General features: G+C 43.6%; 1 protein-coding gene across 1 annotated transcript; it reads left to right on the top strand.

Moving 5' to 3' along the window:
• The first annotated feature begins 12,278 nt into the window (after positions 1-12,278).
• glulb (glutamate-ammonia ligase (glutamine synthase) b) lies at positions 12,279-15,187 on the top strand. The gene is made up of 7 exons (XM_028999994.1): positions 12,279-12,432; positions 12,930-13,114; positions 13,190-13,351; positions 13,446-13,592; positions 13,665-13,792; positions 13,897-14,096; positions 14,235-15,187. Exons 2-7 carry the CDS (start codon positions 12,949-12,951, stop codon positions 14,548-14,550), a joined length of 1,119 nt encoding a protein of 372 aa, XP_028855827.1. The 5' UTR covers positions 12,279-12,432; positions 12,930-12,948; the 3' UTR covers positions 14,551-15,187.
• Positions 15,188-16,281: the final 1,094 nt, after the last annotated feature.

Below are 16,281 nucleotides of genomic sequence, written 5' to 3'. Positions count from 1 at the left end.
TCAATGCATCTCCCTACATCATTAAGACAACCTCACAAAGTGAATCATGTAATCATGCAAAATAGATCATAAAATTTCCTAAATCAAATGGAAATAGTTAATTGCTGAACTTATTACATTCATTAACAATTGCGTTACATTCATGAAATTCTGCCTATGCCCGTCCTTTTTCTAAGGAAGGTAATTGGATTTCTAATGGAAACTCGGTTTATGGGATGGTCTTTTTCAATCAAGGTTGCCTAATTGAAAATGAACCCATTTCTTCTCTCATTGGCTTGTCCTTAAATTTTAAATAATAAATGGCTGTTAGCTACTCCAAGGGTATCCAAATGTTCTTTTCAGCTATATTATTTATAACTCTGACCATCAGTGATCAATAGCTCGTATTCTGTATGAATAAATGCAGCCGGAAAAGCCTCAAAATAAACAAATATGTCTTGCCGTGGGCAAATATAAACCGTAGGGAAGGGAAATCACTCAGTGTGAAAGCACACAGACATTCAGCGCATTATCATACATATTAGACATCGTCCTGTTCAGTGCCATGTGCCTCTCTTTTCCTGGAGTCATACATTGATGCTTGGTGTTAGCAGCCTAGTGCCCTTGTCTTCAAGCTGAAGGGTATCTATTATGGCTCAGACCTTCCCTTTAGCATCTACATTAGCTATGAGGGTAATGGCTATGAATGAACAAGGCCAGGTGTCACTACAAAGCATGATGAAGGGGCATCTGCCCATCTTAAGATCTCCTTCTCCAGAAAATAGGAACGCAGCCCCAAATCTCTACCAGTGCAAAATGTTCTTTTTCCACTTGTCATGGTTATTCTTTACATTTACATTTACAGCATTTATCAGACGCCCTTATCCAGAGCGACTTACAATCAGTAGTTACAGGGACAGTCCCCCCCTGGAGCAACTTAGGGTTAAGTGTCTTGCTCAGGGACACAATGGTAGTAAGCGGGATTTGAACCCGGGTCTTCTGGTTCATAGGCGAGTGTGTTACCCACTAGGCTACTACCACCCTTATTCTTCAGATGATTCAATATTTATTTTAAGCAGATAATAACAATTTATTATCTTTTTCTATATGCAATTTATGCTAGTTTACAAGCATGTTCTTTATTCCTGACATCCCATTTGGCTCGGACGTACGAAGGCAGCACTGGTGACTCTATGAAGAACCAACAGCATCGGAACCTGACGAAGAGTTTGGCCCATCTGACATTTGTCTACTTCACTCTTTGGCATGAAAAGCGACATTCCTGGCCTCTTCCACCTCACAGCTGCTTTCAGCCTCCCCCGACCCCGCCTGTGGGTTCTGTTCTTCTCCAACCAAGACAAATATCTGGGATGAGATAAGCTATCTGGTCTTTCTTTGTTCTCTGGGAAAGCGCGGCTGAGTCCTGGCTGAGGGCGAACAAGGCCACGGGCTCGAACTCGGTTTTAATGGTGTGTTCCCAGACTTCTAGCTGACCTTTTCCCCTTTGCCTCCCACCTCCGTAATCAGGGCCTGTGTTTGACCTCGCATGATGACCCTCGACTCCTTTTAGCATTCTGACGCTGATGAGTATGTTTTCACCGTAAATCTCAACCCTTTCAGTTCTCAAAAAAAGATATCACCTCATCCTGAGCATTACGCGACCATCATAATCCAGTGGCCGCGCCGCAACGAAATTGAATAAAGCGCCATGCTTCCGTACAAAACACGTTGTCAACCTGGGGCTTTTCCTCAACCTCACAAACTGAAGATACTTGACAGTATCTAACCACCAGGGACTAATAACTGCACACACACACACACACACACACACACACTGCTTCACATCCTAGTCATGAGAGAGATGTTTGTCTCAGATGCCCTTGCATGCGATTCGCTCCGCCTCCCACCCTCTCCTCAAAACATGGGATGCAGTTACATCCAATGTGACAAGACTTCTTCTATTCTTAACTCCGGCTCCCGTGGCAGTTCGCGGCGGGCCACTGGGCGACGAGGGACAAGTCAACGCCACTGTTTATGTGAACGTTTGCTTTGGGGGCTGCAGGCGATCGCCTGACGGAGGCGCATCTGACACGGCCTCCCTCTCGCTCCGCGCCATCGCCGCCGCCGCCGGCTTCGCGAGAACGGACCCCGCCATCTGCCGGGGCCCTCGAACACACCCGGCGACCCTCCGCCCGGCCACAACAACAACAGCTACAGCAGCCACCAGCGGCGAGCGAGCCGGGCGATTCGCGGGCGCCGCGTTAACACCTCACACGTCAGGAGCCGCCGCACACGGGCGCTCTGCCGCGCGGCTCCCCCGACCACGCGGGGTGGTCGGGTGATGAAAGGCAAATGTAGCATGTAAAAAGAGTGTGATTGTCTGTGGGCCCCTCTGGAGGACGCTGATGTGGACTGACACCCGACAGACAGCTGGAATGGCTGAGGGCCGCAAGCCTACGACGGCCCCGCTGGGTCCCCCGCAACCGGTGTGAGAGAAGCACTTTCCGAGCAAACTCGCAGCCTCCCCAACTAGACAAGGCCGCAATTAAAACATGTCCCCGGCCACTCATCCAGCCGGGTGTCACCGATCCGGTAACACTTCAACTAATGACATTTTCAGGATTGTAAAATTAAAGAACCAGGGGTCATAAAGGGGCAGCGCTCTTCCTCCAGCAGACATGACTAGCATCATGTCATCATGAAAAGAACAGGCATCGCGGTGACAACCGTAGCATCAGCGCTCTCACTCCGGATTAGCTCCGTTTCCTGAGGAGGACACGCCCAGCTGTCGCGGAGGCTTCTGCAGCAGCTGAACTGATCTCTTTAACAGTCACACTGGCTGCGTCTGGACTTCGTACAGTCATCACAGCATCGTGGAATAAAAAAAAAAACATTTTTAAAAAGCAAAAGGAGCAATAAATTTTTCATGAATTGACATCTGGTTTCTGGTTAGTGGTACTTTCTGAGACAGTTTCATTGGTCCTACAACGTCAGAAAATGAAGCTTCCTTATAAAGAACCCAGCGAATGTTAAAATATATGCAGCAGAAATAATAAGCAAAACTGATTTTTATTTTTAACAGTAACCATATAACAAGTAACAGCTTTTCATCACAAATCACAGCTTTTTCTGTATCAGGAAATCTATCTGTAGGCATTTATTAAAATGATTATACCAAAATAATTATAAACAATTGTAATTGTACCATGTACATTTTGCACTTTTCTCTCAATATATTAGCATTTTTGCTGTTTTCAACCAGACTCAACCAGTTTTTTCCTCCACCCTGATCCAAAGTTTATTTAAAGTGACGTGAAGTGCATCATGATGCACAGCAAGCAGCATGTGTCCTCTGCATTTAACCATCACCCTTGGTGAGCAGTGGGCAGCCACAAAAGGCGCCCGGGGAGCAGTGTGTGGGGACGGTGCTTCGCTCAGTGGCTCCTTGGCGGTTTGGGATTAGAACTGGCAACCTTCTGATTACGGGTCCGTGTCCTTACCCGCTAGGCCACCACTGCCCTATTTCCTTTGTGGGCTGCCCATTAATTGACTGACAGTCAAGGACTACAATGAGAGAAATACGATTGTTATATTGGTGGGAGCCTCCAATCAACCAACCAGTACAGCAATCCAGGAGATGTAAGTTTTATGTATTCTGACTATCAGTATGGCCACTCCATAGGTTTAGTTGAGGTCTGGTCTACATAGGTTTAGTTGAGGTCTACAACAGACACGGCTGCTCTACAGTAGAGAACAAGCTGGAAGGACGACCGGGTTTGCAAGCCCACGGGGTCTGTAAATATTAATGAACTCCTCCACAGATGGGAATTCTAACATTCTGTCGCTCCCGCTCTCCATTTTTCAGCCCGTTTGTTTAATTAAAAGACCTCGTTTTCCAGAAATTAATCGTTATCAGTTGCCCATTGGGTGACTCTCTCTGAGGATTTGGACGTGACATTTAGCTGAGGTGCAGGAGTTGCACGTCTGGCTCGGACCAAATATCTGAGAGCAAACACTTCAGAGTAGAAGCTCAAAATCTCATATCAGTCTAAAAGGCCACTCAGAACTCAACTCACACATGCAGAGGGCTTGACCTTAAATTCAACCTCTTCTTCATTTGCACTGGACTTTATCTAATTATAATTAGAATATTGTCTTACAATATAATGTGCAATTCAAAAGTGTAAATGCCAAGTCTCAAAATGTCTTTGAAGGATGTTTAATTTTGAATTCTGAAATATGATTGAAACAGCGATAATAATTTACCTCTTATACATAAGCTGGTCCATCATTTTAACAATTTCCCCCTCCCTTTCTCCCATTTGAAGCATCCTAAAAACTGAACAGTGACAGAAGCACACGGAAGAACAATGTGAAAGCCTGAAAAGACTAACTTCACAATGCATGATGAAAAACAGGGCCTAAGGCAGCCTTTGGCTTCACACTGTGCTAAGCGTCATTTTTAATAACTCTGACAAGGTATCAGATATACTCATCTTCTCTCTAACAATAACACGGGTAAACAGGATTTCCGTCGCTCGGAATTAGCGCTGCGCTTCTGTTCCGCTCCTCTGCCGAACATTTTCTCTTTTCACAGGCACAATGTAAATCACACTGGGCCATTTACTTCAATGCAGCCACCGTGTCTACTTCTCCTCTAAGAGCACTGTTGGTCCCACAGATTTCAAGCAGAATGGACACATTCTCAATCCCGTTTTTTAATTGCTTTTTTTTTTTTTTTGGAAGATCACAAAGGAGTCATTTCACAATGAGCAGACCGAATACAAAGTGATCCTCAACTGGCCTGTCCTACTTAGTTCTGTGCTTGAAAACTTTTAATTCAAATTGCAGTGTAGATTAATTGTGTGATGAGTAAAGAATTGTTCTGCATGTTAATTTGACACCATTTTATTGTGCCAAGCAAGCCTTTTAAAGAGTCGTAATTAATGGCGAATTGTAGGACTTTCTATGACATCTTGGGGCATAAATTAGCAAATTACAATTTCTATTGAATGGAGGAAATGACCAGCTCCAGGAGTCTAGGTTACTTTTTCCCAGTGGGTACACGCTTCCAACAATAGCTTCCTTATAAAAGCACATCTGTGACAAAATAAGAACACATCCTGCACATTAAATCATTCATCTGTCGTCTACCTACAATAGATTTCCTATTACAGAAATACATTTTAAAATAAATATATTTTTAAAGACGAGTGATAAATATGCTCTACCATCAGAGTAGTGTGAATCAGTGTGAATGTGTATCCCGTGGTCATTTTGTATTTACTGTAATACAAGGAATTTCACAGTGGTTAAAACACAAATTAATTTCTTTAATTACGTAGTTTCCTGACCGGGTGAAGAGTGTTAATAACGAATCTTTAATATGTTATATTATACTATAAATAAGCTCCATTTGATGAAAGGCGCGGTGAAGGCGCTGCTTGTGCGATGCTGCCATCTGTCGGTGAGCGTGGTGTAATGCAGGCTCCGAAAAGCGCTCTGAGGTTATTCATGGTTTTGGAGCGTCAGAACTTTGAATCTGACACAAGCAGCTACATGAAGCCAGTGGAGGGATCGTAGATATCAGCTGGGGTGGGAGAATGCGCATTTGGATTTGTTAGAAATAATGTAAACCTGTTTATAAAGAAAGTCAGACTGATCGAAATTGCGTCTGTAATCAGATATTTAGCACTTTAGGGCCTAAATTAAAGGCTGCCCACTGTTCACCAAGGGTGATGGTTAAATGCAGAGGACACTTTTCGTTGTGTCCCCGTGTGCTGTGCCTCTCTTACGTGTTCTATTTCCAGGTTCCTCCCACCAAGCTCCAAAGATGAGAATTGACTTCGCCCTCAGCCGGTCAGGTGGTGCGGTATTGAGGTTTTATGAATGGACTCCACCATCAGTTCTTGGTGGTGTGTAGCGGTGTGCTTGATTTCATTCAGTGGGTTGCCTAGTTTTGTGTTGCATGTGTTTTTTCTGCTCACACACAAGTAGTAAGTTATACAACCAGGACGCGCTTATTTCTTTCTTTCCTTAAGCGCCACCCTGGGTCCTCGCCGCAGTGCTGCTGACCTAGACCAGCGAGATGGTGGCATATGTGATATGGTGGCATATCACATAAATGTATAAATGGATCATAATCTTTTGCTGTCAACTTTACTATGGCAGGCCAGAAACGGCACCCAAGACTTTTTTAAATTATTATTTAGTTATTTATTTTTTATTATTTATTTTTTTATTAAACCTTTAAAATGATTCCTTTATTTCCTAGGGTCAGATGAAACCAACTTGAATGACTTGATGATCAGTATGAATCATACATGAATATGAAGTGATGCTGAAGAAAAAATTTTGTGTTAAATTGTGTTATTTATCCAGGCCAGAGAGAAAACGCAGTGTGCTCTCTGGCAATGCGTTGCCACTCCGATGGCATCTCCATTTCGTTTCTGTTACTCTCTGCACCCGACTGCCGCTAATGAGGAAAGAAAAATGGATTTTCTCAGAGTGACTGTTAATTTCAGAGCAGAATAGTTTGACTCAGCGTGTCCCCACGGCGCAAAGATGCGGCTGCACTCATTAGTTTGTATACAGGCTGTCAGCACTGTACAGGAGGAGGAAGAGGAGAGGAAGGTGATGAAGATTGGACCTTGAATGCAGTTTCTGAAACCAAGAAGATACAAAAGTGTACCTCAGCAAAACTGCTGAATGAGTGGAAAAAGAGAGAGAAAATGGAAAAGTTGCCAGATGGACAGATAGAACTGTTCACTATAAAAAATATAACATATTTGCTAAATACATATGGAATTGTAACACAATTTAGATTCTGTCTCTAGTTCTACAGAAAAAAACATGCACAAGGTCTCAATCTCAAACTGTTTTCACTTTGAAACTTTATTTTTAACATCATAAATCTGCCATTCAGCAGATCTCAGAGTCTGTCCTCATGCACAACCAGTGAAGACATCTTCATTTTAATTTATGGATATCCAATTTATCCATGAGTTCATATTTTCATTGATGGTTCTGTTGCTTTTGTGCAAAACCTTAAGAATAAAATGTCATTTAGTTCAATTTCACTATGTTTTCCTAGTAAGTCCATATAATTATTATTGAAGTAGTATTTGATGTAAACATTATTTACAACGGGTCATTTTGTTGAGGTGAATCCTGAGAGCCACAATATCTCACAACTCTGAAGAATTCCTTAATTCAATATTCTCCATAATTATAAGTCATATATTATAAGTCATATGACAAGCTTCTGTCTGAAGGATATTACTGAGCAAAAGTCAGTTCAGAGTTGGAATAATGTTGTCATGGGAATTAAAAAAAAAAGTTATAATGTAATAATGTTTATTTACTGCAACACCCATCTTCATTAATGTAATTAATGTATACAGAATTAATGTAATTAATGTATACAGAATGGAGTTATGATACTATGCAGCTTTACTTTCCTGTATCCTTGCATCTCAATGTGTGGTGACGTTAAATGAGTTCAACCACCAGAGAGCAGCATCTATCCTCCATTCTTGATGATGTCCACACAAACGTCAAGCAACTGTCTGCATGTGCTGAATATCAGAACTGTTGCAGATGAAATTATCTGTGATACCAAACAAATATATTTGCTGTTTGCATGTACTATATACTAGAAAGAAAGGCAACACCTCAGGGTGGAGGTTCTTTTTGCAACTTTTATTGGCTAATTCATCTTCACCTCCAGTGACAGATGCTTAAAGCTCCACCTTGCCACGTACCTTCTGTGCCTGTATCCCCGAGTGAGCCACCCAGAGAAGCTGTTCAGGTTCCTTGCAGCAGTAAGTGGCAGAAGCTGGCTGCTCCGACTGGCTCAGTTCCACGTCGTGCAAAACAGGGCAGTTCTGAAGACGTGCTGGCGCACCGCAGAGACCATGAACTACAGCAGAGCATAAGCCAGCCAGATGGACTATCTTTTAGCAGGAAATACAGTATGGTAAATGTAAGTTTTGCCAAATTGTCTAAGTATGAAGGAGGTGGAGGACACAAATACAAAGTTTAGAGCCAAATATGACTGGACATGAAGAAGGGCAATACCCAAAATGCAACGTACATCATATGTGAAAATTAAGTGAAAGTGAAGTGATTGTCATTGTGATAGACTGCAGCACAGCACACGGTGACACAAAGAAATGTGTCCTCTGCTTTTAACCGCCACCCTTGGTGAGCAGTGGGCGGCCATGACAGGCGCCCGGGGAGCAGTGTACCAAGTGGCACCTCAGTGGCACCTTGGCGTATCGGGATTCGAACCGGCAACCTGAGGTGGTGTATAAGTCAATAATGCACACACAGCACAAGAATAAAAGCTGGCGGCATGTGAAACAGGTGAGATGAGAGAGCATACAAGATGAACCAAGAAGTAAGACAGCGTGAGACCACATGATGCATGAATTTGTATTTAATTTGTTTTATGCAACAATATAAGTGATTTTAACCAGATAATATTGTGAATAATTAGACTAGATTTTAGCTTTAACATTTATTTCTCATTGCATATGGTTCTTAATGGCAGCTGATATAATATTGCAAGTAGCCATGATTTATAAGTTAAAAGCTGGTTAGTGGGGTTAATTTGATGAACATTTTCTTTAGGGAACAGTGGGGGTTTGGCCCATTTCATTTGCATGCAGATGGGGGAGACCACGTGTGACATCATTTCATTGTGGAAACAACAGGCAGCAATATTTAAACTGCTAACTGCCCATAAGAACTCAAAAGAGGCTTAACGATGCTACTGAAACACCCATTACGGTGAAAAGTGGCCCGTGTGGCTGGAACGTTGACGTCCAGTGACTTTTTAGATCTGTGATTTCTGGTGGCACAAGTTATGTCCTGATTATTTACATTTCTCCAGAGCGACTTACAACGTGCTTCCATGTTGCCATCGATGAAGTGATCAGTTCTGGTCCACTAGGACCCCCAACTATGAATACAATCTTTTTATTCACTCTGTTTTAGGTTCTGTACACAAGTTCGACAATAAGAAGGTTACAAGTTCATCTAAATATTCTCTAAAGAGGAAGGTCTTGAGCTGCTGTTTGAAAATGCTCAGTGACTGAGCTGTTCTGACCTCCAGGGGAAGTTCATTTCAACACCGAGGGGCCAAGACAGAGAAGAGTCTAGATGAATGTTTTCCTTTTACCTTCAGAGATGGAGGGACCAGGCGAGCAGTACTGGAGGCTCGGAGTATATGAGGTGCAGTGTGAGGTGTAATAAGGGCTGTGAGGTAGGATGGTGCTGCTCCATGTTTGGCTTTGTAGGCCAGCATCAGTATTTTGAATCTGATGCGTGCAGCTACTGGGAGCCAGTGGAGGGAGCGTAGCAGAGGGGCGGTGTGGGGGAGTTTGGGAAGGTTGAAGATCAGTCGTGCTGCTGCATTTTGTATTATTTGTAGAGGTCGGATGGTACATAGAGGTAGACCTCTATGAGTTACAATTCTCCAGTCGTGAGATTACTAAGGACTGAACCAGTAGCTGGGTGGCCTGTGTCGACAGATAAGGACGGATTTGTCTGATATTGTAGAGAAGGAATCTACATGAGCGGGAAAGATTGCTGATGTGAGTCGAGAAGGAGAGTTGGTTGTCCATTGTTACTCCAAGGTTGCGGGCTGTTGTAGAAGGAGAGAGCTGTGAGTTGTCCAGGTAAATAGCAAGATTATCAGGGGAGAGTAATAAGAATTTACATTTACTCTGTTACATTTACTTGAGAACTTCAAAAAAAGTACTACTAGAATTGGTTTGCTGGGTCACATTTACTTTTACTTGAGTACATTTGTTAATTACAAACGCCCCTCTTACTTTACTGCATTGGGCAACACTCGACTCATTACTTTTTCCAAACCTTTTATTCCCGACATTAGATATGTTTTTTATTCATCAGAAGCAACAACAATAATCACATGACACTGTTTCACCAATCAGATGTAGCCACGCAGAATTACCACATATATTTTGCCTGAATACATTTTTTCTAAAAGAATGAATTACTCTGTACCTACTTATACAGTCTTACTATCTTTTTATTGGATGACTACTTTTTACTTGCATTTGAGTATTATTATTTTGGAGTAGTGCTGCTCAAACTTGTGTAAAAGTTTTGCCGACTCTACCCACCTCTGCTGGCTACTCACAGGGGTCCGTGGTTGCGTGGAATTAGGAAGTGGATAAGTGTTTGTGGTTTCCCTCACTGCCCCGGCGGCTGGTTTGGTCGAATGTGTGCTCCGTGTACCTGTGACCTTGGTTTTTGTGTTTCCGGCGGCCATCGCACAATGCATTCTTTTGTTTAGTAAAAACCTCACATTTTTAACTGTTGTGTGCCTGTGTCTCCTCCTCCACTGCTTTTGATAATCAATTTAAACAGTACAGCGTGTAGCACCACGTATTAGCAAAAAAATGAATGTGATTTCTTCAATAGAAGTATTATCACTATGGTGCAAATATTTGGTTCTATAGCTTAAAACATTGTTCGATTCCGATCGAAACGTAGATCAGCGGCAGAAGAGAAGAGAGTATGGAAAGAAGGGGGATCTGCAGGGAGAAAATGAAAAAGTCCTTGGGGAGGCAGCACCTCCTCGGAGTGCTGGTCTAGGAAAACGAGTGGGGTTGAAAGAGCCAGAAAATTCTGTCTAACAAATTTCTGGTAGCTTTAATAACTATTTATCCGCATATCTCCTCACAAGGTGCTTTGTATCTGGAAATTGGTTGGTAGTAGCCTAGAGCGTAATGAAGCTTGGCAAGACACTTAACCCTGAATTGCTCTGGGAGGAACTACTGACTGTAAAGCTGATAAATCCTATAAAACGTCGTGTAACATGTGCATTTGTTTTTTTTTTAAATTGCATTTTAAATTCAGATGTGATTCTTGATTGTGGCCCAGTATTGTATGTCTAAATAAAAACTCTTCATTTTGATTTATAACTCACAAACAAACAACTGTGGGCAAAAATGTGTTTCAACAAAAAGAACAGCAGAATGTCGATCCATAGGAATAAAGGATAAAAATCCTGAGATCTGAGCTGCTATAATATAGGTCAGATGAAGATTAGAGTTTTAATATACGTTCTAATCGCAAAGTTGTTTCCTGCACAGGTCAGAATTGGAGAATTAGAAGTTTGCCTATATTTATATGTTTTAGCATGTTATACTGTGTTTATTCAGTGTATGAATTCATTACTGTTGTTCCCTTGTAAAATTAGAAGCAGAAGTACTAATTTATAGAGCAGCTTTTATGAGTTACCAGCCCTGAAAAATGGCGAGGACTGCTAAATGAAACATCTTTTTTAAAAAGCTGTAGATGCGATTCTTACTTCGATAACATGCGCTTTTACGCAGCTTTAAGAAAAAAGTTCACTTTCTGTGTGAAATATGTCACGCCTAGCAGCAATGAATGTGTTGCCAGGTGTTGCACAGAATCAACCCATGTCGCTTTGGTAAGATGTAACTAACTATACAGCAACTATAGTTTAAGATCCTATGATAGCCTAGTGATTCACAACAACTTACATTTACAACAACTCATGATTTGGAATAGTTCTATAGAGTTCTGCAGCATTATTAATTTCATTTGTTGACAAATGAATAAGCTCTCATTTACAGCATTTATCAGACAATCCTTATCCAGAGCGACCTACAATCAGTAGTTACAGGGACAGTCCCCCCTGGAGCAACTCAGGGTTAAGTGTCTTGCTCATGGACACAATGGTAGTAAGTGGGATTTGAACCTGGGTCTTCCTGGGCGAGTGCGTTACCCAACTAAGCTACTTCCACAGCTCTCCTTGTTTGCCCTGCTCCTGTTTTAAGATGACTCCTATACCTGCACCTTGTTTGATGGCCGCCCACCGACATATATATTTTTCGGTCACTAAGTTGGCGTGACTTTGATCAGCGAACCTGGCAACAGTACACCATTGTTCTCCTGTGCGTGCACTTCCCTATAGAACCACAGGGCGGCGTGCGCGCTTCTCCCACGGGGAACAAAGATAAACAAACAGAACGTGTCAGCGGTATAATAAATTATTTAGGAGTTTTAGATATTTTTGTACAATCAACCCGAGCCCAATTACTCCTGTCCAAATGAACAAACGGGTGAAAATTCGGCCAATCTCCGACCAACCGACACTTGGCCTCGCTTAGACCGGTTTAACACGCAAGCTGCGTGGTGCTTGGGAAGTAGGAAGTCGGGCCGAAACCCGCTCGCCCAATGACGGGCGCGCACGGCCGCTCCATCGCCTCGCCACGACCGGATCACGTTCCTCGCCGACCAATCAGCGCGCAGGGGATCCAGCGCAGCGCTTTAAAAGTTTGCCAGCGCGCAGCCTCTCGGTCAAAGAGGATGAGAGGAAAACACCCAGGACTACCTTACCGCGATCACTGGAAGCGCTACCAGTTTTACCTCCCGCATTTATAGTAGAAGGTAAAGAGCTTCGCCTGTGCGCTTATCGATGATTGCTGCTCGTTGATCTGCGCATGCGTGACTGCCTCATAATGAATGGCTTTAGTCCGGTTCCGAACCTCGTTGTTCGCGTTTATGACAATGCTGTCCGTCTTGCGGTGATTTAAGTATTTGTATTTGTTTCGCTTTTGTCTCCGAGTCGTTTCGGTAGATTTATTTTTCCCCCCTAAAGGTAAACGGTTTGTTTTCGCCCTGGAACATAATGTACCTGGCCGCAGGGCTGGGCTACGTGTAAACGTCGTCATCCGGGGCTTTTCACCGCGGTCTTTACTGTTGTCCTCATGCGAACATCACTTGTCTTTATTAGCTGGCGCCAGCTCCTATTGTTCCGACATTATGTAAGCCTATTAGACCCCTTCCCCCTCTGATCCGGCACCGTGTTCGTGTTGAAGATGGGGGGGGGGGGTCTCCCTCTTTCTTTCTTTAGGTTTTTAATGTTAATATCCCACCGCTTTTAGGTACTCTACTACAAACAAGATGACCACTTCAGCGAGTTCTAAACTGAGTAAAGCTGTCAAACAGCAGTACATGGACCTCCCTCAGGGAGACCAGGTCCAAGCCATGTACATCTGGATCGATGGAACCGGAGAGGGTTTGCGCTGCAAAACCAGAACGTTGGATTCGGAGCCCAAGAGCATTGAAGGTTTGTGCACTGCAAGTTTGATGTTTTTCTGAAGTCACAAAGGTTTCGTTATTGGTAATGGTTTGTTTTCCCCAGACCTCCCTGAGTGGAACTTCGATGGCTCGAGCACATATCAATCCGAAGGCTCCAACAGCGATATGTATCTGATCCCATCTGCCATGTTCAGAGATCCTTTCAGAAAAGACCCCAACAAGCTGGTTCTTTGTGAGGTTCTGAAGTACAATCGCAAGCCTGCTGGTGAGTCTGTTCACATGCCGGTGTCCCTTTCATTCATTTTGTGCATAATTACCACAGTGGCCTAATATTGCCGTGCTTCTTTTAAACCCAATAGAGACCAACCTTCGCCGTACATGCAGCAAAGTCATGGAGATGGTCGAAGCCAACCATCCGTGGTTCGGCATGGAGCAGGAATACACAATCTTGGGAACAGATGGACATCCCTTCGGATGGCCATCAAATGGTTTCCCGGGTCCCCAAGGTGGGTTCCCCGTTCTGATTTGGCCTAAGTTTACTTGTATGTTCATGTTTGACCATCCACTTCCTTAAACAGGACCATACTACTGTGGTGTTGGTGCTGATAAGGCGTATGGGAGGGATATTGTGGAAGCTCACTACAGGGCTTGTCTCTATGCCGGCGTTCAAATCTGTGGGACGAATGCCGAGGTTATGCCGGCTCAGGTGAGAGCTGATGAGGTTTCATGGCAGTAATTGTATGTAACGGTTACTCATAAGACCAGAACTTGAAGGCTATAACTTCTGTTTCTATATATATTTTCCTTCAGTGGGAGTTTCAGGTGGGACCATGTGAGGGCATTAACATGGGTGACCACCTGTGGATCGCCCGCTTCATCTTGCACAGGGTGTGTGAAGATTTTGGTGTGGTCGCCTCTTTTGACCCCAAACCCATCCCGGGCAACTGGAATGGAGCTGGCTGCCACACCAACTTCAGTACCAAGGAGATGCGAGATGATGGGGGATTGAGGTAGGTTATGTTTCTTGGTGTATTGTAATGCAGTCCTAGAATGGATTGTCCCTTTACATTTTATGATTGTCTGAGTTCAGAACTGTACCAAAGCGGTTGTTCGGCTGTAGATAAATGATTGAATTCTTCCTTCTGTAGGTTCATAGAGGAGTCAATTGAGCGGCTTGGTAGGAGGCACAGTTATCACATCCGTGCCTATGATCCCAAAGGGGGTCTGGACAATGCCAGGCGTCTCACTGGCCACCACGAAACCTCCAATATCAACGAATTCTCGGCTGGGGTGGCCAACCGTGGTGCTAGCATTCGTATTCCACGCGCCGTGGGCCAAGATAAGAAGGGCTACTTTGAAGATCGCCGCCCTTCTGCCAACTGTGACCCCTATGCAGTTACGGAGGCTTTGATTCGCACTTGCCTCCTCAGTGAAGAAGGGGACGAGCCAGTTCAGTACAAATGAGCAACTTTCCAGGACTGAGTAACATTTCCAACTTTAAACCCCTCCCTGAATAGTTAAAGGAGAGCAGGAGAGGATTCTAGTACTGTAATGTCTGTGGTCTTACTGAAACCTTGTATGTTGACTGGTCAATCTGATACAGGGTATAATTAGATGGATTTTATTCTTATATATATTTTTTTTCTAATTGAGTTGTGAAAATTAATTCTGAAACACAGTGGGTTATCACCCAAAGCTGCTTCGCTGCCACCATTGCCCAGTTGTAATTGGAGATCTGGACATCCAAGGTTGTGGAGGAAGTCTACCTGGGGGGAAAAAACAAACTCGAAATTGTCAAATGACTAGTTTTGAAGCTTTGGAACGAACCCAGATCTTTTTTTTTTTTTTTTTAAATTAAAGGAGCACTGTCGTGTTGTGGTCCATGTTGGTGGATCATTAATTTGCTGGTTCATTTCTGCATGGGGGGGGGGGGGGGGTCAGAGTACGAACCTAGAGTCCCTTTTTGTTACCTTTTTTATTTCTTATTGTAATAGATGAAGGGGGTTTTAAATGATTAGTGCCTATTGTGGCACCGCTTAACAATTCAAGTGGTTCAACTTGTTTCACATTGTGATTAAACCATTTACTACTCTTACCTGAACAAGTCTCTGAATCATTCTTCATAGAAATGGTTTAAAAAAAAAAAAAGTGGGGTTTTTAGTTGATTTATGAATTTAAGGGAAGGGGCTTTTTTTTTTTTTTTTTTCTCTTTCTATTTGTGCACTGGCATGTTTATCTGCTGCATCACTGAGCTCTATAACTAATACACAACCATTCTCTGGAAATTTCATTCCAATTGATTTCTCTCATGCTAATGTTTACTGCATACCATTTGTTGCTGGACGCCCCTGAGGCTGAAAGCTGTCTTGAACGTACAGCATCTCTGGTTGCATCATCGGTCTGAATGCCCTTGGTGCTGGTTTTGCTGTCTGTAATGGTTTTGGGTGTTTGGCATTTGGTCATTCCTGTTCAGCATGTGTGAAGTGCGTCTGGCAGCTGCTGTGTTTTTGCACCTTTGACCTACATTTTTGTCTGCTCGGAGAAGGAAGCCCTCCGCCCTGAGCGCGGGAGTCTGCCGTAAGCTGTATTGTGAGAAGGATATCCTCCCAGTGAGCGGTCATCAGAACAGCACGTCCCCGGCCTGTGCCCAACCCTGCGCTCTCCACATTGTAAAACCTATTATTATCCATTCTACTTAGTATCGCGTGACTAACAGAGCTGTCAACAGCTGTCACTTGTGTCATCATCTGTTCTCTGACACGCTTGTCTCACCATTGTTTGTTCCTGCTGCATCTGCATATGCTGTTAAATGAGCCTGTAGAAGGACGCGGGGATCTAAAATGGTAATCAGCAGAACCCGTGGGGACGGGGACGGGGACGGCTGAGGCTAACAGTAGCTGCCATGTCAGGCAACCGGTGTCACGGATAAAACACAGATGGCTGTTTCTCTTGATGGCAAAGCTACTGCAGCGGCGCATAAACTGTGTGCATTGCTGCAACGTTCAAACAACCCCAGAGAAACATGCACAACCGAAGCAGGGCCCCGAGTAGACGAACCTGATCGCAGCCGCCGAACAGTGACGTGTCCCTCAATGGCTTTTCAAAAGGGGCCATTCTTGTCGGCACAGTACTGACTGGCAAGACATTTATATTTTGGATTTTGCTTCAGTAATTATGTATGCAATTATGTTGCAT

This window comes from Denticeps clupeoides, chromosome 13 (assembly GCF_900700375.1).
Source record: "Denticeps clupeoides chromosome 13, fDenClu1.1, whole genome shotgun sequence".
NCBI lineage: Eukaryota > Metazoa > Chordata > Actinopteri > Clupeiformes > Denticipitidae > Denticeps > Denticeps clupeoides.
Note: the sequence above shows the minus strand (reverse complement) of the source record. Positions and strands in the feature narration are given on the sequence as shown.

Bases quoted from the DNA above. Each gene is read 5' to 3' on its own strand.
- glulb (XM_028999994.1), top strand. From the start codon at position 12,949: ATGACCACTTCAGCGAGTTCTAAACTGAGTAAAGCTGTCAAACAGCAG. The intron at 13,352-13,445 runs GTGAGTCTGTTC...TAAACCCAATAG, and splicing joins GTACAATCGCAAGCCTGCTG to AGACCAACCTTCGCCGTACA. The intron at 14,097-14,234 runs GTAGGTTATGTT...TTCCTTCTGTAG, and splicing joins CGAGATGATGGGGGATTGAG to GTTCATAGAGGAGTCAATTG.